The sequence below is a fragment of the Brachyistius frenatus genome, unplaced genomic scaffold (assembly GCF_029030835.1).
Source record: "Brachyistius frenatus isolate BFR_SWC_R1_liver_20210118 unplaced genomic scaffold, ASM2903083v1 Contig_103, whole genome shotgun sequence".
NCBI classification, from domain to species: Eukaryota; Metazoa; Chordata; class Actinopteri; family Embiotocidae; genus Brachyistius; species Brachyistius frenatus.
In genome coordinates, this window is record NW_027210702.1 from 218,367 (window position 1) to 246,141 (window position 27,775).

The window sequence follows — 27,775 nt, forward strand, 5'->3', positions numbered from 1 at the left end:
TGAATCAGCGACCGTTTTTAGCATTTGTTCATTTTACACATGATAAATAGTCATACAAATATCAAAATACAACAATCTGTTGTGCAGGTGTCCAGTGTTTTTTGAGAATTCAAATATTAGGGAATAAAAATGCCAAAACATAAATCAAAATAGAAGTGAAATTTATGAAAAACGAAAAAACAGTGATATTTTTAAGCATTTAGGATGGATAAACCAAAATTGATTTATTATCTGGATTTTTTTTTTTTTTTTTTTTTACAGTGTACATTATACAAAAATATAGAGTACCAAAAGTTCACAGTGTCCAAAAAGGCAGTGATAAGTCAAATTCACATCAATCATATTTAGCAGAGGAGCTTTTTTTTTTAAGCGCAAAACAAATTGATTCAAGGATCCTCCGTCAAACTGTAAGTGTATGTGATGCCTTTAAATGCAAAACACATCTGAGTGAATACTTCCATCCTCCTGGCCGCACACATACAAACACATTTGTACAGTTTACACAAACACGGAGTGTATATTCGTGACAGCGTGCAGTCCCCCCAGACGTAAACACACATACGGTGTTGTGGTGTCGGGGCAGTTTGTTTTCATGCTAGAGAAAAATGCAGAGACACACCTGAATTAATTTCCTGGTATTTACAATTTAAAAACACGAGATATGACATTTACATTTGAGTGCACAGACTAACTTAAATATGAAGAACACCGTCCTGGAAAATAAACAAGACGGTAAATATTTGAACTCCGGTTTAAAGTCGAGTTACTTTTGTGTTGCGGATTCATAACGGACCGTTCACGTTGTGTTGAAATATTCAGTTATAGCTGCGTCATATTTGGTGATTTTAGAACAATAACCTTGAAGCATTAACATCTGAAAATATGGATGGTGTTCCCACACTTCTAGAGATAGAGATATCAAGACAGTGACATCTGTGAACACGCCTAAAAGAAGTCATATAAACTTTAAAAATGTACAGTACATAGTGAGGTGTGTCAAAAATGATCTCCAGTGTTGGTTTTTTTCATCGTGGACTCTGCTAAGCATGAAAATTAAAGCAAATAAGCCAGAAATCTGCAAGTCTCTGTTACTCCATGCACTGTTACTTCATTTGTGGGGTTGTAATCAGAGATATCAGTCCTCACGTAAGAACAGTCTCCGAGTCCTCTGAGCTCTACTGGCCTCTGAAGTCCTTTTAACCAGCGGACGAGTCTCTTCTTGGTCCAGTGGATCCAGGTACGTACAATGTCTGCAGTCGACTTCAAGATTGATTTCACACTACGGAGCACCTTCAGGCTGCGTGAAGTCAGAGTTAGTGCTTTCATTTAGAGGAAAAACAAAGGAGTCTTCCTCCTGCACTCTTGTGTTGGTCCGTGTGAGCCTCTGTAATCGCGCCATCGTGCCTCGCACAGTCTAAAACAGCGAGGACAGCGGTCGACCTGAAGACGCGCAGATCCTCGTTGATGATTGGCTCATCGTCTGCAACCGGCGAACCGGTCACTTCTTCTTCTTCTTTTTCTGCCTCAAATAAAAAGCTGTAAATTTACACTATGTTTTATCACATTGTTGTAGAATTTGCTCTGTACAGTCTGAGTTTAGTGAATAGGGGGATTTGAAGAACAAACCCTTTCTCCTCAGCACCAGATTAAACGTCAGACTGCAACGATGGCTGCAAATTTTGACAGCAGTTTCACATGCCAGGGCTGCAGACTACAAAACTTGAACTTGTTTGTATAATGCAGCAACTCAATCTTAGATAAAATACAAATATTGTAAGTACGAGCCAATAATGATGCTTGGAGTTGCTACTGGAACAACTTTCTACTGAAGAAGTAGACTCTTTTAAACTGTTTACAGTGAGGTCTATTTCTGACATTTTTTTTTTTTAAATGTACATTTTAGTTTTTGTAGGCAACATAAACAAACACCAGATAGAAGACGTCATTTATGTGAACTGAGCATTTAAAATCTGAGCACGAGAATGATTTTGGTGATTACTTTTAGATTTTTCAATCCTTTTTTAGACTTTTTTGGAACGAGCGAACCCTTCACCGAGGTGTCAAAGAGGGCTGGTTGGTTGTCGGGGCCCGGCTGCCTCTCAGCTGTGCATGTAGCTCCTGCAGGGCGAGTCCTGGTGGAAGTCGTACTTGCTCAGACTGGGAGGGTAGTAGGTGGTGGTGAACATGTTGCTGGAGGGCAGCGGGGAGGGGAAGTGGTTGCACGTCTCGTCGTTCACGTGGAAGTTGTTCTTGTTGAGCGTCTGCGGGACGGAGAAATAGAAAAGGTTTTACTCTCGTGTTAGTCTTCTTAAACTGACTAACAAAGTTGAGAGTCGCAGTGAAAGTCCAGCCCACCTTGAACTCCATGGGGATGTACTTCTCATTCTTTGGCGTGGCGTTGCCCTGCTTGTTGTAGGTGAGGTGGTTGGGCGTGCTGGGGTGGATGACCGCCGACTCCGCCGATGCTCGGTTCAGGTGGTGGCAGTAGGTGTAGGCCAGAGCTGAGAGGAGGGCTGCAGCAAAGAAACTGGCCAAGCCCACAACGACCAACTGGAACAAGGTGAAGGCTAAAAACAGAGAAGACGAGGAGGCGGAAAGAGAGGCATTATGAACCAGTGAGACTGAGAGATGTAGGCTAAATGTTGTTTGTCAGGGTCATGATTAACTGAGACGATAAACATTTGCAGTTAGGGAAATTAAAGGATGTTGCGTAACCCTGAGGAAGAAAGGAGTCTGATCAGGCAGCCGGTGTGAAACTTGGAGCGGTAATGAGGCAGGTCTGATGTCTCCAGAGAGGGCTTTAGAGGCCAGTAATGCAATGTTCATTACACCCGACAAACACACAGAAACTACCCTTCACAAATCGGGCAATCAGCAACTTTAATAGGATTACCTGGCCTGGTCCCAGACCTCTGAATCAAGGCCAAAACTTTTGATTTTTTTTCATTGATCCAAACAGGTGGTACTCTGATTGGCTGCTGTTTTACAAATAGAAAAACAAAATGCGTGGAAAGCCAAATGGCAAAGATTAGATATATCACACGTTGTGTGCAAGGGCAAGCTTTGCTTTAAAAGTGGTGCAAAAGGAGAACAGAGTCCATCCTCTGAGCACCGTGAATATTCACAATTAATTTCACAGCAAGTTGTCATGATGGAACTGGAAAACAATTCGTGAAGGGATCCTAGGTCGCTGACTGTTACCGCCATCCTGAAACTCTGCTGCGAGAGGAGCAGCACAGAAGCAACTTCCATCAAAATGAAAGTTGATGTCACTATCTGGCTGCAATCAAACTTTATCAAAAGGACCAATATCGATTCCACATTTTGGACAATCTCGCGCCACACGGGGACCCCGGCCACAAATGAAAGTCAATGTGGTACCAGCTGTGTGGCGCACATCAGGAGAGGGGAAAAAGCCAATAACTCTGTAACCTGGCAACAATAACAAGGTGTTGCGTTCAGAGACGGCAATCACACCGAGGCATGGTTTGGATGTAGCATGATAGGGAGGACATAAAACTCTGCAGATTTTCTGGTGGGAATTGAAGAAAATCAGGTGATGCGTGTGTGTGTGTGTGTGTGTGTGTGTGTGTGTGTGTGTGTGTGTGTGTGTGTGTGTGTGTGTGTGTGTGTGTGTGTGTGTGTGTGTGTGTGTGTGTGTGTGTGTGTGTGTGTGTGTGAGCTGGAAATATTTGGGGCAGAACAAATTAAAAGACATCATTTGTTCTCACTCACTTCCACAGCTCTGGTCCTCCTGTCCAGGTAGAATGACTGGAGACAAACAGACAGACAGACAGACAGCTCTGGTCCTCCTGTCCAGGTAGAATGACTGGAGAGACAGACAGACAGACAGACAGAAATAAAAGAAGAAGAAAAACATCAATGTAGTGAAGGAAAATTACCACGGCTCCAAAACATCAAACAACAAAAACGACAAGAGCTGTTTAATTTCTCTCAAAGGTTCTGTTCTGTTCTCGAAGGCAGGGACACTGCTGACGTCTCCGTTAATTCATCTTTTTTAATTTCTACGGATGCAGAGTGAACAAGTCAGCATTTATTGTGTTTGATTCAACTTTTGTGTGAATTCTTTTTCCAGCTTATATCAGCAGCAGGCTGCAAAAAAAATTACAACACGGAGCAAAGCTGTTCCGGCAATTTGCCGGTGGAAGCGCGTGCGTACCTGGCACCTCGTGAGGCTGGCACGGCCTGGACTGGGTGACGTTGCCCTGGCAGAGACTGACCTCGGCCTCCTGGTCGTCACCACAGCGACGGGTGCGATGCTGTAGACCCTCCTCATCACAATCCCCCCACTCGGTCCAATCCCCCCAACCCGCTGACGGAGGAGAGAGCAGATGGAGACGGTTTAAAAAAAACAACCAAAAAAACAGTGTTTTTTTATGTGCTGATTCTTCATCCATGTATTTTTTTCTCCTTCACTGAAACCGTGGACACAAATTTGATTCAGAGTCAATAAATGCTGCCATCCTCCTGCTTTAATGTTTTTTTTTTAGTGTGCAAAAACAGAAAAAAACCACCACCTTTTTGGCAGAGGTAGAGAAGTTGACATCTGCTCCAGTGTGCTTATCTCCTTGTTTTATTTCTGTGTTAAAGGTGCAGCGTCAGCACTTCCCTCACAGCAACATTAAATACCCCCACTTCAAAAGAAATCCCCCAGAAATAAAACATAAAAAGGTATATGTTTTAATTGGTTTATGTAACCGGACCCAATCGAGTGGGTTGTTCTTTGAACTTCCAAAAAAAGTGGTCGATGGTTGGCTGCTCCAAAAAGGAATTAACTACTTATTTCTCCTGTGATAAGATATATTAAAAATGTCATTCTTCTTCCTGTGCATTTAAAGAGCCATCAAACAATTATTTTCACCCCCTGTGTGAGTGCGGAGAGAAACCGTGGAGAGACCGTGGTCATTATCATCAGTCAGCAGCCTCCTTGTTTTCCTGCTACTTTGTTCACTGCACAAAAGCAGAAAATAGATCAGGAGATGATTACAGCAATTTCCTTCTTCGTGTCTCTGCTTTTATGTGAAAGTAAAAGCATAAAAGAGTTGCTTCAATCTGAATGCAGATCAGTTGTAACATTTGATGCTTTTTTTTATTCATCATTTATTTAATTTATTTTCTGACTTTCAGCTACTGCATGTGGGATTAGTCTCCGACAGCCACGCTGTTTGCCTTCTCAACACAAATATTGATTCGTCACTAGCTGTGTGAAGGAGATTTCCCCGTCACTGTCCGTGTAAGCCCCATTATTTAATCTGGGTAGACAGGGTGAATCCATGGAGGGTGTTTATGATGCAACAGTTATGATAGATGAGGAAAGAAATAGTTCAGCTCCAGCAGACTGTCGCTAACAGCTGCAGTTTTCTTTGCTTTGATTATAGTCTGGAAGTCGAGCACTTTTGAGGCAAAGTTTTGGCGCATATGACAACAACAAAAAACTGTTTTAAAAAATCTTCATGTAAAATGATGTGATTAAGTATAAAAAAAAAAAATAAAAAAAAAGAAGAAGGTAATTTACAAGAAAGAGCAGATGAACATTCTGCGTCATCATATATCAAATAAGTAACTCCATGAAAAATGGAGCTTGGCGTCCCACACTTGCAAAAAATACAGCGGTGGCAGCCAGCTGTTGTTATCACAAAATTATTACTTCATTAATTATATCACAGCTGAATGTAAAGGACTATTTATCACAGAAAAGTCAAAGAAAATGAAAACAGCCAGAAAGACTGACTGATTATCTATATATATATATATGCTTTCCATCAGCTTCCATACCTTCACACCCATGTGTATTACAGAGGGCCTCTTCAGTATGCAGGCCGATGCAGATGTCTCCTCCGTTGGCAGGAGGCGGGCTGCTGCACGTCCGAGTCCGCTGGTAGTGCCCGCCTCCACAGCTGGATGAGCACTGGGACCAGGAGGACCAGCAGGACCAGGCTCCGCTCACTGTAACGCACACACACACGATTCATGTAATGTATTCTGTATTGCAGCTGCACCGACAGTCAGAGGCTGCCTGTTACCTGGGCAGGGTTGAGTGTTGCAGTCCTGATACTCCACCGGGGATCCTACACAGGCGCCGGGGTTGGTTCTGCCTTCTGCCGTGGAGCAGCTACGTTTACGGGTTCGGAAGCCTCTGGAGCACTGCTGGGAACAGCCGGACCACGTTTCCCAGGATCCCCATCGGGCACCTTGAGGCGGGGCCAGAGTTCGGCCACTCGTCTTCACCAAGTCTTCAACCAGAGCTGGAAACACACGAGAAAAGTGAAAATCCTAGAGCGCCATAAACAAAGCAAGCATTGTCTTTCTTCATATGATGAGCACCGAACAGAAGAAGTGAAAACATCCTGCCGAATGAGTGAACTCTGCTCAGGAACTCTGAATGCTCTGTGAGTTCAAATACGAGCCACAGAAATGCATCTTCTTTTTGCCAAACTCAGCAAGCAGCCTGTTATGAAACATTAATTAGTGAAGTGCAATGTGGGTCGAAGCAAACTAGATTTCCCTGTATGTCGCCCACACACACATCGGCACACACAAACACTAATTATTTAAATATGAATTAGGAGCGCTTCCTTAGGCCTTCAAATGAGGTCGGCAGATAGATTTCATTCAGATCCTCTCCTCTGTAGATGAGAGCGTAATTAAAGACGAACAATAAGACGACATTCTCACCCTGTAAGCTTTACTTATCTTGGAGTAAATACAGGATTTCTAAATCAAAAATCCTATTTATATTTTCAGTCATACAATCTGGATTCCACAAAGAGAAAAATAAAAGGCGGGATGTGTCTAAAGGGATAGAAGAAGTGGACACCTGCTTCCCCACAACGGCTCAATGATGTTTAATCAAAGTGCTGCTTGATGTCCACAGACGTGAAGCCAGCTGTGTTTATTGTGGCGGACTGGGAGCTCTGCCATCAGCAGCCTGCACAGACACACTGTAGTACACTGGTCTTTAGAGTTGGGACAAGTTAAGCAGCTTTATAAAAATGACTGACAGATTTAAACCTAAAAATGTACAGCCCTCCTGCAGTCAAAGTGGAATCTGGATACACCTGCACTCTCGCAGGTAATCACCACACCTGCTGTGTTTCCATGGTTACAATCAAGGACACCTGCTGGCAACCGACAAACAGAGAGAGGGCGGCTTGCCCGGTACTCACAGTCGGTCTGGCAGGATCCGGACCCGTCGTTGGGGCAGAAGCGCGTCTCCAGCTTCTTCTTGCCCAGCTGGAGCTGCTGGGCGTCGGGCAGCAGCGCCCGGCAGGTGTACCTGAACCGCTGCTCCTGGCGGGACCCGTCCTGACTGACGTTGACTGGCATCCAAGGGGTCCAGGGGGTGTTGCGGCGGACTTCAGGGCAAGCCTCCAGATTACAGGCTTTATATTCCTTTAAAACAGGACAGAGGAACGATTATGGAAACTAATGACGTCACAGGCTGTTGTCTCTTCTGCTGCTGCTCCATCTTCCACATTCATCATGAACAGCTTGCAGAGAGAGACGCAGACTGCAACCAGACAACACAGACAACACAGACAACTGTTTTTCTAGAGGGGATTATGATGCATCCATTAACTGCGTTTTGTGGGACTAATTAAATATTTTCTGGTTACAGTGAAGACACAAACTCTTTCTGTTTTGGAGATTTCCTCACTTCTAAATATTTCAAATAAGCCGAAAAATGACCTGAGTTAAACTCTTTTTTTTTATTTTTTTTTTTTTTTAAAACACTGCAGTACCGTTGCACATCCAGGACAGCTGTTTCCATTCTCACAGGTTCTGGTCCTGGAGTGGACACCTCCTCCACATTCAGCACTGCAGTGAGCCCAGGGGCCCCACGGGGTCCACACCACTGGCAGGGGACACGGCTTTTTCTCATTGCACAACCTGGAGGCACAAACACACAGAAAGACTGCGGTCATGATATTTGTAGCGATGGTGAGGATGTTTCTGTCCTCGACGACAACTACGTTTCCTCCTCACCTCTCCTCTCGACCCTGGCCGACACAGATTCGACCGCCGTGGCGGGGGGCGGGGTTGTTGCAGGACCGCTGCCTCACCTCAAATCCGATACCACAACTGCTGCTGCACTGGCCCCATGACGACCAGGGAGTCCAGCCGCCATTCCTGAGACATAACGAGATAGTGGAATTGATCTCTGAAGGAATGAGGATTGTTGTTTTCACAGCACATATTCAGCCAGAGAGATAATTCACAATTCAGTTCAGTTGGTTGATTTTAAAGCGTTCGGACTGACATCCTGAATGTCTGCAGGAAAAACAAACACACCTGGAACAGTTTGCCACCTGGATGGTCGGGCCCTTGCATTCGAACCCTCCGCATCTGGCTGTCGGCCCGTCGCACGAGCGGGACCGACACGTGCAGCTGCTGACGGAGCCCTCGCCGCCGTCGTGGTTACAGGGTTGCCACGGTGCCCAGGGACCGAAACCGCCATCCTGCGTCAGGTTCCTCATCTCCAGAGAGGATTTGAGAGAGAATAATGTTATATTAAATATGAGTTTAAACGGTGCAGCTCCACGTCCTGGAAACTGCTCTATCAGCAAAATATGACTAAAATAGATGTTTTTCTCCTTAATGTGATTAAAAAAAACAAAAAACAAATTGAATCACTTGTGAAAGACTGATGACTATCAAACTGTGTCTTACTGGGCATTCAGTGACATTTTGGGTCCACTGGTTCATGTTGGTGCTCTCCTCGATGGTGGTGCAGCGCTTCTGTTTGCGGTCCCAGCCACAGTAAGGGTCGCGGGCGTCCATGCAGTAACTGTAAGTTCAGGTAGTCAGTGACGGCCTTTCTGTGACGCAGCTTTGTTCGTCTAACAGTCTTTACACAGGAGTGTCTACAAGACAGCATTGTGTTTTTGTCTGCCTGAGGGGATAACGCTGAGAAACTAATTTACAGTACATCGTGCGATATTTCTGAAAGGTTGTCAACAAATTCATTAATAGCCTGCTTATGTAATGTCTGCTGTGAGTCTTGCCAAAATATAGACTGACATTTCAAAAGCAGCCTCTTTACAGGGAAAACAAACTGAGCTCTTAACATAATCATCTTTGTCAGCGTTTGTTGCCTTTCTGACTCGATCACTCACACGTTGTTTGTCTGGTTAAAGTAAATAAATCAGTCAAAGTAGTATAAAGCAGCAGAAACCCCACTTTTTGAGTTTGCTTTATACTAAATATATATACTGAATCATATTCACTCAAAGATCGGGAGTGTATAGGACTGAAGGATCGTACCGTTCTGTTGGATAGTTGGAGCAGCGCTCCAATGGGATCTTCACCAGTCGGTCCTCGAGGCCCACAAACAGTGACCTGTCGTTGTGGAGGATCTGCAGACTCTTTATTGGTCCCGTCTTCCCTTCGGGGAGGATCCTGAGCTCCTCCAGGTAGCAGCCATGAAGGCTTTTATTGGTCGTGGCGAGGGCCTTCAGGATGGTGCCGTATTCTGATTGGACAAGACAAACAGGAAAGAAGCACATTTTATCCAGGAATGTTTTTTTTATGTTTAGCCAGAGACAAAAATGAAATTGCTCCGTCGGGTCTTGCTTACCGGTGCCGATGTACATGACGTGGTAGAGAGTGTCTCGGCCCTGCACGATGTCCACCGCCAGCTTGGAGAAGCGCAGGTTGTCCTGGGTGAGCAGCGGGTTGACGGTGAGCGGCTGCACCACGTCGTTCATGAGGAAGAGCCGCTGGGCGTCCTGGAGGCTGCGCTCCGTCAGGTTCCCCCCGGGGCCGCCCTCCTCTAACGTGCCACACTGAGCAGGCAGGAAGAAGGAAGCAGTCGGGTGTTCAGGTTGAAGACTCAGACTCTCCGAGTTTGTTTTCTTTATCCCCCGAGAGGTAATTTTACTGATTAATATGCCTTCAAACTGGAAAGATGAACTCAAAAGAGACTTTTTATGCATGCTAGGTTACTGACTGAGATCGGTATGAGTTGCAGCAGGGTGAATGCAAAGTAATGCATGTGAAATACAAACACTACAATGTCCCTGCAGCTGGCGTTGGACAGCATTTCAAAGATGTTTTCAGTTCTTATTGTGACCACATTGGACAACAATTCTCTGCAAGTAGATACGTGTGCTCACCATACAGAAATTAAATGGATGTCTTCTGAAAAAAACATATTTACAAGCCTCTGAGGAATCGCTCGACAATTGTGGTGGGATAAAGCTGTCTGCTGTGTCGTGAGCATCGTGGATCCAGTTTGAAATGATATATTGTGAGTTACCTGAAAATTGGGGATGGGGTTTGGGGTGGAGAGCCAAGCGGTGCGGGGGTTCTCCTGGTAGCGAAAGGGTCCGTTGAAGGCCTGGGTGACGGAGCTCAGGTTGAAGGCGCAGACAGCCGAGGCTGAGATGCTGTTCCTGCAGGAAGGGAGGACGTCATCATGGTGAGATCGCAGATTTGACAGAGGATGAGTCGAAAAGCTCCTTAAATGAACGACACGCACACATTAGTGGTAAAGATGCCGTAAATGAGGTCCTGCTCTGGTAGGTAGAAGGTGCTCTGCAGCTCGTTGTAGTAGAAAGGGATTTCTCCTGAGCGTGAGCAGTTGAGGCGGGCCTTCATGAAGGTGGTCCAGGTGTCCTCCAGAAGAAAACGTCCTCCCATGTCGTTCTTGCAGACCCGAGCCACTCGAGAGAACACCATCTTCCCGCAGTCGTTTTCAACGGCGGTTTCTCGCAGGAAGAAGTAGGCGAACCGACCGATCTCGTAAACGGACACAAAGTGAGGCTCTGAAGGTGGCGAGAAGAAAATAAAACATGTCGGTCAGAGACAAAGGGGAACACGAGGCAGAAGAAAACAGATCGTTGCTTTGTTCACCGTTGAGCCATTTGGAGTTGTACTGGGCGGTGCGCAGCGGCGGCATGTTCCCCAGGCTCCTGTAGATGACCGGGTCACGTCCCGAGAAGTCAATCACCGTGGCAGCGTACAGCTCGCCCTTCTCCGTTACCATGGCGGTGGAGTTGTGCCGCGGGTCGTAGGGGCATCGGGCGACGCCGTTCACCGTGTCCAGCACCTGACTGATGTTAGCAACCTGACAGAAAGGAGGGAAACTGTGTTAGTGGGTGGAAAAATTATATTTCTCTCCTCTCATTCATTTTATTTTAAAACTTTTAATTAACTACAGGACAGAGTGATGCAATCTCGGGCTACCACCTCCCAAATGCACAAAACCACTTAGGACTCTTGTGGAAAATAAAGCCACCAAAATTATTTATTCTTTATCAGGGCTGAAATGATAAGGCAGTTCATCAATTATTTGGTCAGAAAACTCTTTTCCTTTTTAGTCAGTTAATCTGTGCAATATGAATTATTCTTCCAGAGAACAATACATCAGCTTTTTTGGTTCTCGCTCTCTTTTTTTGTTTTGTTTATGTGAGAATCTGTAGCTTTCCTTTGCTTTACATGAAAACAACTACATGGCATTGGTAGTAAAAAATATTTGGAGCATTAATTTAAGATGAAAATACTAACGCTGTACTAACCTGCCTGGTTATGCAGACGGGGGTGAAAGCGTTGGTCCCGCACGTGAACAGCGTCCTGCCGCTTATCAACAGGACCCGGATGTAGTTTTGACATTCGTCCTGCAGACAAAATCCACCACAGCTTCAGTTTGACCGTTTCATGCAATACGTTTCTGAGTAGAGTGACTCAACACACTACCTCAGATTTGCCTTTGCTCTGACATGAACGCTTCGTGTCTTCATCGGGTGCCCATTCTGTCGCCTGAGGAAAAAAAAAAAAAGAAAGAAAGAATTTGGTTTGTTTCATGAATATTAACAGAACAAGGATTTAGAGGACTTGTGCTCAACTCAACATGCAATTTGACAAATCTTACCTGAATGAGGGAGACGTTACTCAAACTCAGTCTGAAGAGGAAGTTTCTGTAAAAGACATTTTATATGTTAATCATCTTCCATGTAAATGTGATGTTGTTTTGTCTCTATTTTCCTGTATATTTTTTCCACTTTCTCCCCTTAACATTTTGATTGCATACGTTTACTTTACAACATTGTATACTGGCACCATGCTTTGTGCTGACTGGATGCTGTTTGAGTGTTGTCTGCTTTCTGCGCTGCTATTTGTCACCTTGCTCCGACAAGGAGCTGGTTTCTGCTCAGGTCCATCGCGAGCTGGGAGAAATCCTTCACTCCGGGATGGGAGAACTCCCACACCCAAGACCTCAGAGCTGAACGAGGGAAACAAAAGGATGAGGAGGGAAATAAAGAAGGAGGGATGAGGAGGAGGAGGAGTTCAGAAATAGATGGAGGAGAGAATGAAGAGAAAAAATATGATTCCTTGGAAGCGTTTTCTACCAAATGGTACCTGGCTCGCAGCTCCACCCGAGTGTTTTAACTGCTGTGTCACATTTTTCTCCAGTAACTCAGCTGACCACCTGATCCCACAGTCTGACAGCTTAACAACCTCCCAGTGACCTCTGAACCTGACGCCAGAGTGGAGGCTCAGTCCAGGGACGAAACAGAGATCTAGATTTAGTTTCTAAAACTGAGGGGCAGGACATAAATAGAGTAAAGCAGTCTGCAGTAAGAATACAAGTTATAATCCTCCAATATATGTCTAAAAAACATTTCTAAAAGAGTTCATATCCAAACCCTCTCTTTTGTCTTGCTGTAAAATATTTCTGATGATTGATCTTGAACTTAATGTACATTTAGGATTTGAAGCTGCTGGCTAACCCACACCATCCCCTCACACTGCTCTCTCACAGGTCGTGGTACTGTGGAGCGATTTCATTTAGATTTCATGCTAAATCCATAATGAAATGAGTCGGGGGAGACAAAAAGAAAATTCCAGTGTTCTTAGTTTGACTCGTTCATCTTACTTTGCTCTTTGATTTTGTTCGCTGTGCTTCTATTTGCATAAATCTAATTCTTCTGCTAAAATATTGAATCTTTTACTTTATAAATTACTTTCTTTGTGAGAGGTGCAGTACAAATGAAGTTTATTAGGGATTACATTACACGGTTTTGATTAAAATCCTGTTTTACATGAGCTCTGGGCAGGGTGAACACACCACATACAGACGTGCAATAAATTAATCTTTCCCACAGTGTTTGAGAGCAAATTACTGCTGCTGCGAATGTATCCAAAACAATAACAGCATGGTTTGCCAGGCGAGCCCTTTGAGCCGAATGTAAACTGACGTCCTGTCAAAATAAGACCATCAAAGGCCCTTTCACAGAAGAAGAACATTTAATGAGGCCGCGCCGCAGACACAACATCAAAACACTTATTAATTTCATATAAATTCTTACATCCCGGTGTACTGGCGAATAATTCCACAGCGTTAACACACACTTTTAATGTGTCCCATCGCAAGCCTTGATGCACAAGATAAAAACAACTCCAGCAAATCCTCATTAATTCAGATTAATGCCACCTGAGAGCTCTGAACTCTGCCAGACTTTCATCATCTTATATTAAGCTCAAGCCTGGTGCTTTATAACAGCTATTCTTTATTAATCGCCCGTAAAATGTGCATCAACAGGTTTGGGAGGTTTTTTTGTGCAACCGCTGTGTCAAGATGCCTTTTAGGAACAAAGCTGAACATCGCTGTCGCCTGCTCTCAGTTCCACTTTGAGTCGCTGTGAAAGAAGCCAACAATACAACCTGAATACCAACCATTGCTGCAAAAGCACTGATTTTCGGAGAGCTGTTGAATCCAAATTGCTTTTGTGCACTTGCCTGTGTACATAATGACCTGCGGCGACGCAGACGGCCCGTGCACACGCTCACGTTCAAAACGCTAATCCCACCGCTCCGAAGGAGAAACCACTTCCAGCAGCCGTCTTGTAATAATACTTTGACCTCTCAAGTTAACTACGCAGGAATTACAAATCGAGACTCCGATTTTGGGAACAAACACAGATATACAAACACGTGAAGAGAGTCTACAAAAAAATTGCTTTCGTACAGGAAACACATGACATAAGTGTTTCATTAACTTCATATTTCAGATGCTTTACTTCCCGTCTGTACCATCGGTTGTTGATGTTGACATCTGCAGCGCGTCACCACCAAGTACCTGCATTTTAGCGAACACCGTGGAACTGAAGCGCTCACCTTGGTAGGAGGCGACGGGATGCTCCTTTCTGCTGCACTCTGCAGGTTTGATGTGCGGCTGCTGGGACACACAAAGAGACGAGCAGATGACCAGCACAAGGCCACAGGGGGAGAGGGCCCACGTAACCATAGCTACAACCGCATCCAGTCCTCTATCGGGTCCTCGGGAATCACCTGTCGGAGCACAAGAGAAATCGGTCAGGCTCATTAAAAAAACAAGTCAAGTCTTTTCGCTCGTAATTATAAACTTCTGCTCGTACAGAATTAGTAGGAGAAAATTGTACGTCATCCATCTTTAATGCCGCATATATCGGTTAGACTTTGAAAATATCTATTGAACAGTAGCTCACACTAGCACACACCCTCCCTTCTCTCTGTCCATCTAGATTAGTTTTGCCGGTCCACCACCCCACTGGTCCCTCCGCCGCCTCGGTCTGTCTGCTCCGGGTGTCCGGCCCCTCACTGTCAGCAGGACTCAGTCATGGCTAATTCACCTCAAAAGGCCAGAGCCGCCGATCCCTCTAATGCCGACTCTCCAACCGAGGGTGCCATCAATGGAGGTCTTTCTGACTGAGGAGGCCCATTCAGAGACCAGCCCGGGCCCGGGGCCAAAAACACGGGGCGTGAACTTTGAACTGGGAGCCAGATGAGGGGTCTTTGTGTCAGCGTCAAAATCCAGTTACAGACATCAAATCTGCTCACAGATGATGATCTGATGATGACTTTGGGCACAAGGGTCACAGCAAAGGCCCTTAGACAAAGTTTACATGGACATAAGACATAAATAAGACAATGTTCTTATTGGACTGATGACAGGAGCTGGAAGTCAGAATAAGTCTCGAGTTTTTATGTTGCTTGAAAACAGGAGAAAATCAACCTGGAAGCAACATTTCAGACATCCTTTGAAGCTGTGAAAGTGTCAGTTTACATAAAAGACTTGAAACCAGCTTATGAAATTTAAGTTTTATCAGGGCTGAAAGGAAACACAGTCACCTGAGGTCCGTAGAGAAAAGAGTACGGGAGACTAGAGGATACGTTAGATTATAAAATTGTCTGAACTTGAAGGATAAACTGGTTTAAAAGGTCCTCAGTCTTGTTACTATCTCAAAGTGGCCTCTTCTACTCTGACCGTCTGCTCCTTTAACCCTTCCACCGGTTTCCCTGCAGCTGCTGCTCGCTGTAAAGAATGAATGTCTGTCTGTCTGCTGCTCACCGCGAGGACTGAATGTGTGAGGATGGCAGAGGTTTTTCAACCTGCTGGGTCTCACATTGCTGCTTAATGAAGCGACAGGAGCAGAGCCTCCACCGCTGGCCCTCGCTTTTGTTGCGGGGCAGCGCTCCTCTCGCCGTGCAAAGGCCGGCCAGTGAGAGGCCTAATGTTCTGGGATCGGTCTATTCAGTGCGACCGGGGGGGGGGGGGGGGAGCAGCAGCAGACGTCAGTCAGATTCTTCAGGGGAAATGTAAGGACGCAGACTCTCCCTCTGTGATTAGCTAAAGACAATGACGGCATGCCGACGTGACAGAATAGTATTTTCAGGTCGGCCACCTCCGTTTGATAAAGTTTAGTGATGGAAAACGAGGCACACTGTGTGCCCAAACATCCACCCTGACCTCCTCCTGTACAGCTTCCACTGGGCTTTTAACAGCCGCCCGGTGCAGGACGGTTCATGTTAATGTGACAATGAGAGCTCACTCCAAGCGCCACGGTCTCACAAAGCTGCAAACATGGCTGCAGACTCGTTTTCAATTTGAATTTTTCAAACTATAAATGAAAAATAAATCAGTAAAACTCTGAATTCTCTGAAACGATGATCCTTCAGTGCTTCTAATGCGGCTTGAGAGCTCAGACGTACTTATTGTGTGCATTTAAATGTGCCGCAACACATTTTTTTCTGCCAAGTGTAAACTGAACCTGAGCTGCTTAAAGATTTGGTTGGAAACCAGCGTCGTGTGAAAAGTAGGAAGTAAAAAAGCAGCGAACATTGAAGCCTGCAGCTGTGAGCGTGTCAGAACATTCATTCCTTCATTCATGTGGCTGCTTGTGTTGGAAAAACACCATAAAGCCTGAATAACCCGCGGGGAGATTAGAAATACAGAGTCTCCGATTCATGTGACCTGCATGTGTTTGGACTGCGGGAGAAAAACCGCAGGAACAGCAAGTGAACATGTGACCTGCAGGACCTGTGTCGCTGTGCGGCGCATACAATTTAAACCTGGCCTCGCTGTATTGACACGCCAAAGTATGGCTATCTTTTAAGATGAATTACAGCTCTGCTCGCCGGGTGTTTTTCTCTCTGGACACGTCTCTCTCCCTCTGCGCCTGTGAAGCTGAGAAAACACAGACTCTGCATCACTACTGTGTCTGCTGAAGGGCAGTCAGAGATTCAGCGCTCACAAAGACGTTGATCACTTCATTTTCCTCATTTCTCAACATGGAGCACAGAGGTTCGCATGTGAGAGGTTGTATCGTGCTAAAGTATGGATTATGTAGTAGCAGCGTTTAAAAGGCATATTTGAAGTCTACAGTGGTGTCTTGATATTTTTTTTCTGCTTGTTTTTCATTTTCTAGATAGATTTCTTGTTGCATGGTGACAGATAGTGGCCTAATTCCCACATATGAGCTTCCAAACGGGACCTCACTAAAAGTACTTAAACTAAATTTACGTAGACTTTCTTTGTAGACGTTTGCAAGATTAGACACCAAAACACTGCAACATGGCTGAATTAAACACATTTATCTGTTGGATGTTTACAGGATAAATAGATGAATCTCGTTAGCGGTGTGAAGATGAAAGCCAAACACTGCCTTTTTCTGAAAATAAGTCCTGCTGATCATTTTAAGAGGCCTTTAAGTCATGAGAAAGTATCACTACTGTGGGAGAAGGGTCTGTTGCCCATCACCTCCTGAGATGTAAACTAACTCTGCAACAGAAACAGCTCTCTGCTCACTTCTTCTTTAAATCCTATGCCCATATATGGACATATACCTGCCATTTCATTTTATTTAGACATGTATTACTGCCACTCTTGATTTATTGAAGTTTCTTAAGCTAAAAAAGGTAAAAGGTTAAACTATTCCCTATTTGCGTTTTTCTAATCTAATAAGGATATATTCTTTATTTCACATTTAATAAGGTCATTAAGTAATTGTTACAACAATGTGTTATTTTAGAGTTAAACCTGTAAGCAATGACATTTTTGAGGAAATGAATTATTCTGCAGAAATAATTCATGCATAGTTTCATAGAGACTTACAGTTACACATAGAGGACAGTTTGTCTTCTCTCAGGCTGTTTCTTTGACACACTACTTAGGAGGCAGATGAAGTCAAATTATCCTGTAGAGATTTAAAAAAATAGTGGAAAAAAATAAACCTTATTTTGCTCCCCTACCTTGTTAATCATTTCACACAAACTCTACGACAGCCAGACGAACTAGCTGCAGCCTGCAGAGTTTTTCTCAACGTTTCAGTGGAAATGTTGTGACACATTAACAAGAGTTTGGACAGAGTATTAGTGCCTCTGCAGCACTTAGTCACATTTGCAAAAACTTTACACAGCGCACGAGATTTATTCCTTCAGGAGACAGCAAGTTGCTGGACTCTGAAGTTTAAGAGGAACAGATTTAACATCCTGGATGCTCTGTTTGCCGCTTTCTTAAAGATCCTATATTTTTTTTTTTTACCAATGAATCAAACCAATTTGCATATTGAGTATAGCGGAAGCAGATTGTTACAGCTTAAACCTTAAAAACGGGAATCTTTTCTGTAAATCTCAGTGTTTTAGAGCGTTCATACAATATTTAAGAAACATGGAAGTTGTGTGTTTTCAGAGAACCCACTCCTCTTTATTTCAAGAACTTTCTATTCAAGCACTCTTGGCTTTGTCTCCAAGAAAAAAAAAAACACGAAAGCATTTGAGTCTTTTCAGAAGCCGAACGGACGGCCCTCCCATGGTGTGTTTCACTTGGATACCTTCAGTCCGCCGCTTGTATATGTAGAGGGAGAGTAATGCAAGGATGAACCTCCTTTGTGCCCAAATGACAAGCAGGTTACTCAGCTTGAATACATCAGCTGGGGAGCCACAGTGACACTGTGAGGGTGCTATTTCTTCTACCATCACCATGAATAAAACATCTCCCCTCGTTGCTTGCAGAAACAGCTATTATAGGTAATTATATATATCGTGACCCGACTACGAAAACTGCACCGCAGAAGGCCTTGAAAATGCTTCAGAGCGTTTTCCACCACAGGCTAACAAATAAGCATGCTGGGACATCAGGTGCACATGTTAAGTGTGCTTCATTAAAATCCAGACAAATCCTCTTCACCGAGGCGATATATGATGGGGAAATTAATTACAAGTAATTATTTCTTTACGCGGGAGGCCTGTAATTTTTTCCTCAGTGGCATCAGGAATAAAAGAAATCAGTACAGCATCTGACCCCGTGTATATCAGCCTCTTGCCTAAACTCTCTCCACCCGAGTGCTTGGACTGCATCCAAATACCATGAAAAGGAACAGTGGATCCCCTCCTCTTCCCTCCACCCCAAAAACCTGCGATTCCAAACTCCAAATTCCTCCTTAAGTAAGAAGAAAAAAAGAAAAGGAAAAAAAAAGTCTCACAAAACAACAACGAAAGCAGATCCTTAAGAACTCTCTCTCGGACTACTTCACAGCGACCAAACCCTAAAGACAGAGTAGTCATATTATTTACAAATGAAGTCAGTTCATGGAGATTTGTTAGTCGGAGCAAATGGACACTGACTGAGAGGGCACCCAACGTCTCTCCGTCAAAATATTCAGGGAGGACCATTTCCGAGGCAGTGTTCTCAGCTCCTTCCTACCGGGGTGAATGGCCTCTCTGTGCGACCTGCCAACTATCTGCCAATGGCTGCTCTCTTTTACAAGTGAATAGACTGAGTTTAGCCACAGTTAAAAAGACACACTAACGTGCCATGGCTGCGCCACAATGGCCGCTCGGGTAATTTGCCAAACCTAATGATGCCGGTTTGGCCCCGGCGAGAGGAGGTAGAGAGCAGGAATCCTAAAGAGGCACACAGCTGCACTGATCCCTCTCTTCCCATCACTCCTCTCCGTCTCCCTCCGCCCTCGCATCACCGACTCCGTTTCTCCTGCTTTCTGGGAGAATAACCACTCAGCTGCAGGTTCTCTCAACACCGCTGTCACACCTGACGTCTCTCGTCAGTGGGGTGTGATTGAAGGTTATTGGCCTGCTGGTCCTTTCGAAACTATATCAATGCAAAGGAAAGGTGATGGAAAAGAGGGAGGAACACGGCAGCTAACACAAAAACAAAGACTTCCTGTCTTGTCTGAACATTTCAGATCATTATCTTGACTTTAGCAGATTTCTTTCACCCATTCAGCAAAGTAGCTAACTGATTAAAGTGATGGGTTATATATACATAATGTGAACGATAAGGTGGTGATGAAGCCATCCTAAGGACGGCCACTCCCTTGTTTTATGATATAACGTCAACCCTACAGGCCGTCTCCTCTCTACGGAGGACTTTAGCATCTTTAATCGTCTACTTTTCCAGCACAGACAACGTTACCGACAAGCCGGTCGACATGACAAGAGCATTTAACAGCCAAAGAGCCGGACGAAAGTTGGTGGACCAAAAGAGAACAAGAAGAAAAGGGAATCGTGGACTTCCTGCATCCATCAGGAGGCCAGAAACACACCTCCAACTGAATGCCTGTGTTTTTCTGTGTGTGACAACTTATGAGTATTCATCCAACATTTTTAAAGAATAATCAATAAATAAGGAAGTCTTGAAGTGGAGGGAAACGACCTGCCATCACACGGCTGGTTTTCTCTGTTTAGGTCACGTGATGACGACTGAACTGTCTCTATGACAACTCGGCAAACTCCATCCATCGAGGAAGACCACGAGTTGCAATTGAAAGCCGCGGACAAAACCAGCAACCAGTGTGAAATTGATCTCGAGGTCAGGAATGAATAGACTTGCTCAGTCAGCGTTTGTGTTTCAGGATGATTAAAGATTTAAGCATTTCAGCATTTTAAATAGTTTGTTTCCGCTTGTGAACCAAAGCAGCGCTCACTACTGTTATTAAATGGATATTTAAGTGAACACGGATCTACTGCACAAGGACAAGGATAAGTCCTCGAGACTTATTGTCTGAGCATTTTATTGGCTTTAAACCTCTTTTGTGACTAACGGTCTCAACATTTCTAATCCACTGAGGCTGCTGTCATATCAAATTTGGTCCTTAATGCTGACCAAAGCATAATTTCTATTAATGATGCTCATAAATTTCATGAAAACACCATAAAATCAACTATTAGTCCTGTAATGAATTAAAAGTGGAGACGGAGAGTGGCAGCAATTATTTGGGGCGTAAAAAGAGACTTTTTACATCCAAATTTTCAGGTATCTGCTCTTTATGGTCACGGAAAATGAACATCCCACAAACTCTCGGTGCAAAAGGGAATCTTAAACATGCAACGTGTGGCTGAAAGCTTGAAAAAAGGTTCATCAATTAAACGGTCAGGCAAAAAAATAAAAATAAAAGACACACACATTCAGACGTAATTACACAACCCAGACTGAAACTATTGATCCGGGGTCGGGAGTTCTCCCGTCTCGCCTCTGCACCACTCTCATGCCAGTTTCAGCACTTGTGCCGCAGACAGAACAAAGAGAAAATCCACCAGACATCACCCGAGAGCTTTCCAACGCTACATGCAGTCTCTGAAGTCAGAGACAGAGTGATATGGTGCTGAGGATGAGGGCGAAGCGGGGAGGAGGGAGAGGTGAAGGGTCGTTTTAGAGATGATTAGAGGAAGAAATGAGGCGGGCAGAGAAGACACGGGCCGCCTGACGCAAAAAGTCGACACGGAGACAGAAAGGACAGCAACTAAAGAAGAAGTAATTGCACTGAAACAGCCGACCTCTGCAGGGGGATACGTGCACACGCACACGCACACACACACACACACACACACACACACACACAAAATGAACTTACTGCTTCAGCATCGCCGCCAAACGGACTCGTAGACAAACGGGATCCTTCACATGGTGGAAGAGAGAGAGAGAGGTGTGAAACACGGACGAGAGAGAAGTTGTTGCACATCGACACACAGGAGCACGCTGACCAGAGAGAGTGCAGGGAGGTGGGGGGAGAGTGTGTGTGTGTGTGTGTGTGTGTGTGTGTGTGTGTGTGTGTGTGTGTGTGTGTGTGTGTGTGTGTGTGTGTGTGTGTGTGTGTGTGTGTGTGTGTGTGTGTGAGATGGGGGGAGGAAGGGAGGGGGGCATTTCTGTTTGTGCAGAGCAAACTGTTAAATCTCCTCGAAGAGAGAGGGGTTAAGTTTGTTCAAAACGAGGTCACATTAAAGATGTAATCAGCTCAAGGGTTTGAATTAGTTGCATTTTGTCTTCATATTTGATTATAGGCTCATTATTGCACTTACCAACTTCCTGTTACAACTTTCGGACGGATGCACCGATCGAGAGCGGTCAGCTGATCGCCAAGCAAATTAACTGCACACTGCTACCGCCTGGTGAACGCACGCACACGTCCTCCCCACGCCGACGCTACTTAAAGGTGCCCCGCTGAGTTTCCAAGTAGAGCACGAGATCGTTTGTCTCCTGCACACGAGGCACATTCCTGCAGTAGGTTTAACCCGCTGACCAACAGGTGTGAGCAGGAACATGCAAAGTAATGTACACCAGCCGAAGCAAGGAAGAAGAAGACTGGTGGCTGCCGAGTGTAGAAGTGAAGAAACGGCTTTAAATGCGTTTTTAAAAAAATCCACTTTGCGAAGGACAGAAATGCACTCAGCACATTTATGAGACTTCAAGGACGTGTTTTGGTGGATAACGCAGACAGGATGCAAAAAGAGAAAAAAATGCTGATGAAACATTTTCCCTGAATTCAACAAGGCTGGAAATGTGTTGGTGTCGTGTTGTTTGTGGGTATTTGAAATGGTTTCCATCAGTAACCAACGGTAACGGTAACAGTACTCCTAAATGATGAATTACTTTTTTCCATTCATTTTACTGAAGGCCACTTGCAACATTTTCTTGTGTATACAAAACAACATAATCAGTTTCTATCTGTATATTTTCATACATAAGAAGAGTTAGCGTGGGATTTACTGCCCTCATTTGACGTGACGCATAATTATTAAATATTTATATTTATCAGTGTATTTGGCGCTTTAGATTCTTTGATATAAAAATGTGTTTTCTACAAGTTATAAACCAAAACAATGAATTAATCAATTGGAAAAGTAATCTACAGATAAATAATGGATGAAAACAACAGATATTTATATGCAGATATTTTCACATTTAGGTTGAATCAGGATTTGTATGTTCCTCGTATCCTATAAAGTATAAAGTACACTGTTTTCTTTGTAAAAGTCAAGCGTAGAAAGTGGCGGTTTGCTGAGCTGCAGAGGATTGTTGGTTAACTTCTCCAAACTGACTCTCGGCATTTCAATCAATGGAGATAAAGTCAGACGAGACGGGAAGTGTCCCCCGGTTGATTTTAAATGATTTGGATACAAAATGAGGCTGGTTGTTGGTCGAACACAGCTGCAGTATCATCAGCGTGTAAATGAATCAGGGGACAGAGTCAATAGCAAACTCCATTAGTTCAGACAAACAAACTGTTTGTCTGAACTAATAAATCCAGACTTTCCTCCGGAGACACCTGCGACGGCCGGCAGGCAAAAAAGAAGAAGGTCAGATCATTCGCCGATAGGTTTGACTGACTGACTGCGACTCATCGGTGACAATTTGTACAAGTAAACACACGGAAATAATAAAATCCTGAAAGCAACTGCAACCAGATTTTCAACAAAATACTACAAACAGTAAAGCTCAATCAAGCCACTGTTTGAAGAGGTTTACGTGATTACAGCACCTTTCAAATTACTCCGGATGCTGCCGTTGTTTTTTCCCTGAATGAAACTAGTTTTAGTTTTAGTTGGCATTTTATATTTTTGTGATTTTTGCACTCTCCTGCTCAACGTGTTGACTTAGTTTTATTAAAATTCTACTGCACGATTGCACGAACGCGTTCTCTCCCTCATTCCTGAAAGGTTTTCATACATTTGTGATATTTGCTTTAGCGAGTCAACACAACTGCTGACACGCTGATCGTCTCTGAACACTGTGGATACCGAGTACTGGTGATTTCTAGGATGGCTGAAACAAATGGAGTAAAAAATACTGGCTTTTCAAGATGTACGACATCCCAGAATTTAAGTTACATCTTAAAAGGTAAAGCCTGAATTCACTTTCTTCACTCAAGTTGTGAGTAAACCTTGAAGTATTTTATCGTATATATACAGAGCGTGTTATCAAGATCAGAATTCAGCTTTTGGTAATGATGACCTCCACCAGTTGGCTGTTTGACATTGAGATCAAAAAGACCTTTTTTTTTTTGCACATAAACAGTGTTTCCCTCCTTTTTGTGGACGTACTCTATCAAGCCACTTCCTGTCGGTGTCAACGAGCAGGAAATACGACAGGTCCTCTCCCTGTTGACGGCTGTAGAAGTGGCTGCTAATGTGATAAGGCGAATGGGTGACCTCTTATTCAGACATTAATGGCACCAATAAATCATAAACAGAAAAACGACAGGCTCGTTCAGCTTCCCAGCAGACAATAAGAGACAAATAACACTTCCCGGCCTCATCCCCAACTTTTACAGAACAGGAGATTTATCTTTCTCGGCCTCGCTCTCACCACAGCACACTACCAAAACCCCTCCGAGAGGATGAATGGCTCGCTCCTGTGCAAACTTGGGTATGACCTCCTCCGGCTCTGTTTTTACAGCCCTCCCGTCACCGCTGAGGCTGAAAGATTAGACGGCACAGTGCAGACGCAGAGGGGAGCGGGAGCAAGAGCGAACCAGGACCAGTGAAAAATGGCCACAGAGCGAACGCTACAGAGGACGGAGGACTTCAGGGGGGCTCAAAGACGGCCAACAAGCTGTCATCCAAACAAGTGAATATGATAGTAACTTCTATATCACCTTGTGATTCTGGAAATGGATCTGGTTTAAAACTCTTTCAGTCACCTGTGAGTTCCTCTCGGTGTTGAAAGAGTCTTTTATTTTTAGTGTGTTCATTTCTGAGCACGTCAAGTTCAAATCAACAAGCTCTTTGGGAATTGTTTTGCACCCGCTGTATTAAACATGTCTGACTGCCTTTTGTTATATATTTTGAAAGAGTCTGAAGTTAATTTCCTCTTAACCGATTTTAAGCTAAAAAAAATTTTTTAATGAGGAATATCTGCTGTTGAGTTAAACATGTCATCAGTTCATCTTCAGTGGTTTCCATTAATCCATGACCAGGAGGCCTACAGTGGTAACCCAACAACTATTAACCTCCCAAAACCAGCACCTCCCCACCCCACCCCACCACCCTCAATGGATGCCTTATGCAGCGCATAGAGCTCCACTGTGTCACAAAGAAATATTGACTTTTAATACTTCAAACATTCGACTTGCTCCGCTTTTAAAGACAGACTGTGTGGATTTTCTGAAAAACCCTGCAGTCACCGAGGTTCACCTTCCTACTAGAGCAATAAAACCCTGCTTCCAGGACTCTCTCACACACACACACACACACACACACACACACACACACACACACACACACACACACACACACACACACAAGTAGGAACAGGCGGTGGATGGTGTGGGGGGGGGGGCAGGGAGGTTGGTGCAGTTAAGAGGTAGAGAAGCAGCCCAGGGACACCAATGGAGAATCATTTAAACTAAATTTCATCACATTCTGGGATTTTGATATGAAAAGTAATTAAAAAAAATATGCTAAAATGAGAAATCAATCACACATACTCAATCTGCCTTAGCGTGAAGCTGGTTTTGCTCCAAATAGAAAGAAAAAAAAGTGAATTCTGCGTCTGACAGCTCCAAAGTGTCTTATTTACTCTTCATAACTTGTTTATTTACTTGTGTAGAAATAGAAATGTAAAACTGAGAGATTGTGGTTTGAGGAGTTGGTAGCCCCGAGCTGTTTCTTCTTCATCTCATTTAGCGTCTCTGCACTTCTACGGTTGAAAGGTTGCAGGTTTACCTCCCTGAACGTGCTCAGAAATTGTTTCTTAAAATGTGTTTTCCGCTCTGCTCATCCCCACAAACGATGGTCCTGCATGCAAGTGTCGAGACTGGAACACCGTGTTTTTTCTAAACAGCTCTACGGAGGAAAAAAAAAAAGTAAAGTATGAAGAAATTTCCCTGAATAAATAAAGGTTAAGCTCACTCACAGAGTCTCCTCTGAGTCCCGGTCTGTTTCAGCTGCCTGTCCATCACAGCCTCGGCACTAAACTCGCTCTTTTTCTTCTTTTCCACTTCAGCCTGACCTCGTGAGACTGTGGAGGTCTGTGGGTAACACGTTCAGGCATCCAGTTTAATGATTTAATGCCACTTCCATTTAAGGGGAGTTATACATTAGCAGCAGCAGCGTTGTTGTGTAGTGAGGGGCTCGAGGCAGCTCTGTTACCATTTGGCTCTGAGGTGGATTTTAAGCTGCCCGTTTAAAAGTTGGTGGAAAACAAAACAACAACTTCTGTTATTTGCTAAATATCCTGCCTCTGACAGAACTGACAAAAATCCAAATGTTCACTGTGATGAATTCACCCTATAATGATACCACTGGTAATAATGATGGTGGAAACACGTCCAGCTGTTGTTGGGGGTTTCTCGGTTCACACTGGGTGCGAGGCAGGTTGCACCCCAGACCAGCACCCATGTGTCGAAGGCCAAACGCTTACACAGGCAACCATTCACTCTCCATCACGTCTACAGGCAGGTCAAAGTTCCCGACCGACTCCTGCGCGTCTTTTGCCGCTAGAAGGCCGTTTTCACAATCATGTGCTGAAAGCAAACTTTCTCACAGCTCACCGAATAGCTGCATTTAAGCGGGAGGCCTGAAGAGTATGATTTGTGATGTCACAACTAGTCTTGTACAAGAGTGATGAGGAAACTGGAAGCTTCCAGTGCACAAACACTGACAATGGACTTCACAGTAAAATATAAGACATCCCGTGTCCGACAGTTAAACCTCTCAAATTAAAATAATAACATCTTTAACACCTGACCACACAATAGGAGGATAGAAAGATTAATGAGCATCAGCCATAAAACCTATACTCTGTTGGACACACACACAAAAAATGTCAGTGTTATAGGATATGAAAAGGTGCTCCTGACCAACGTGCCGGTTTAAAGTGCAATTCTTTTAGTAAAAGAGCAGCTCAGCCTTTTTAAAAACAATCATAACAATGCGTTTCATTTTAATATACCGTCAGCTTAAATAATTAGTCTGTCTTGCTTCAAGCATTAGATTTTCAACAAATACATGTTTACTATAATACAACTGCAGCGCCGAATTAGAGGATGAACCCTAAATAAAAGGTTCTTGAACGTTTTAAGTCGAAATGTGTTTTCTAAAAAGCTCACCAACAATAACTTACATTTTTGAACGGAGTTCGGCGCAAATAATTCTTTCAGCGCCGCGGCTAAATGGAAGAAACCCCCGATGAGTGTGCAAATTAATCTCATTAGCTCGCCCATGAAATAAAGTTAATACATCTGTCGTGAGGAAGCTGAAAGTGGACCTCGAGCCTACCTTTCTTTACTTCAGGACATCTCCGCAGATGCAAGTTGTGTGGAGCAGCTGGATCCGACGCGCAGCAGCCCGCTCCCCACAGCTGTGGACTCTTCTGCAGCCCCCGTGAACCGGAGCACGGTGGACTCAGACCGGTAGGGGTGCTGTCAACACACAGAGGACCACATGTGTAATAAAGAGCTTTTGTGACGAAGTGACACCTGTGTGAGTCATAATGAACAGTCCAGGATTTGACATGAGTCTCTGTGCATGAATAATAAATACGCTTTTATTTTTTATTTAAATGTATTTAATTAAGTTCTGTCCTATTTATGTTGTTTATTTCTCCAATACTACAATCAATGCAATTAACTGGGAGACGGATGTTGTCTGAGCTGACTGTAGGGACAATAAGGAAATACATTCATAAATAAAAGGCCACTTGTTAAATCACAAATCTTCAGCTGCTTCTGGTATTTCGGACCTGCAAACACTCTTCTTTAAGTTTCGTTGATTAAAAAAAAAAAAAAAATTCAAGAAAATCATTGGACAATCTTTGGCTGCCATCTAGTGGGAAAACATCCTTCAACATCCTGCTGCAGAAAAAAAGTCCCAACTCAGTCTGGTGTACTTCATATTATATTATATGACCTTTTCTGTCTATTTAATATTTTAATATTCGTGTATAACTTGGGCTTTTCATCTGGATTGGAGTATTTCTTCCTCCGTCCATCACACACCTAAAATAATCAGGATGTGTATTTTCTTAGCAACCGTGTAATAAACTCCCGCGCTTTAGTAATTCACTATGAACTAATGGGAGTGACGCGTTCACCTCGGTGCGCCGCTATCATCCAATAGGCGCCGAGGATACACGTCAGCCAATCGCCGGTGCCCGCTGCGGGCTCGCGGGCCAATGGCCGGCGAGCACACTTGAGATAACGGACCAATAGCGCGTCGGTATCTTTGTGTGACCGAAGCAGGGTCTGCCGGGTTCATT

General features: G+C 44.1%; 1 protein-coding gene across 1 annotated transcript; it reads right to left on the reverse strand.

The window, feature by feature from the left end:
- Positions 1-27,774, reverse strand: LOC138628681 (semaphorin-5B-like). Its single transcript, XM_069711852.1, has 23 exons — positions 27,611-27,774; positions 26,797-26,939; positions 14,140-14,313; positions 12,145-12,244; positions 11,894-11,939; positions 11,719-11,781; positions 11,541-11,639; positions 10,876-11,089; positions 10,502-10,787; positions 10,280-10,415; positions 9,599-9,806; positions 9,286-9,493; positions 8,692-8,809; positions 8,314-8,498; positions 8,008-8,151; positions 7,764-7,911; positions 7,188-7,413; positions 6,045-6,266; positions 5,797-5,967; positions 4,181-4,333; positions 3,736-3,771; positions 2,356-2,567; positions 1-2,261 (listed from the first exon to the last, which is right to left on the reverse strand). Exons 1-23 carry the CDS (start codon positions 27,772-27,774, stop codon positions 2,100-2,102), a joined length of 3,618 nt encoding a protein of 1,205 aa, XP_069567953.1. The 3' UTR covers positions 1-2,099.
- Between the last annotated feature and the right edge of the window lies 1 nt (position 27,775).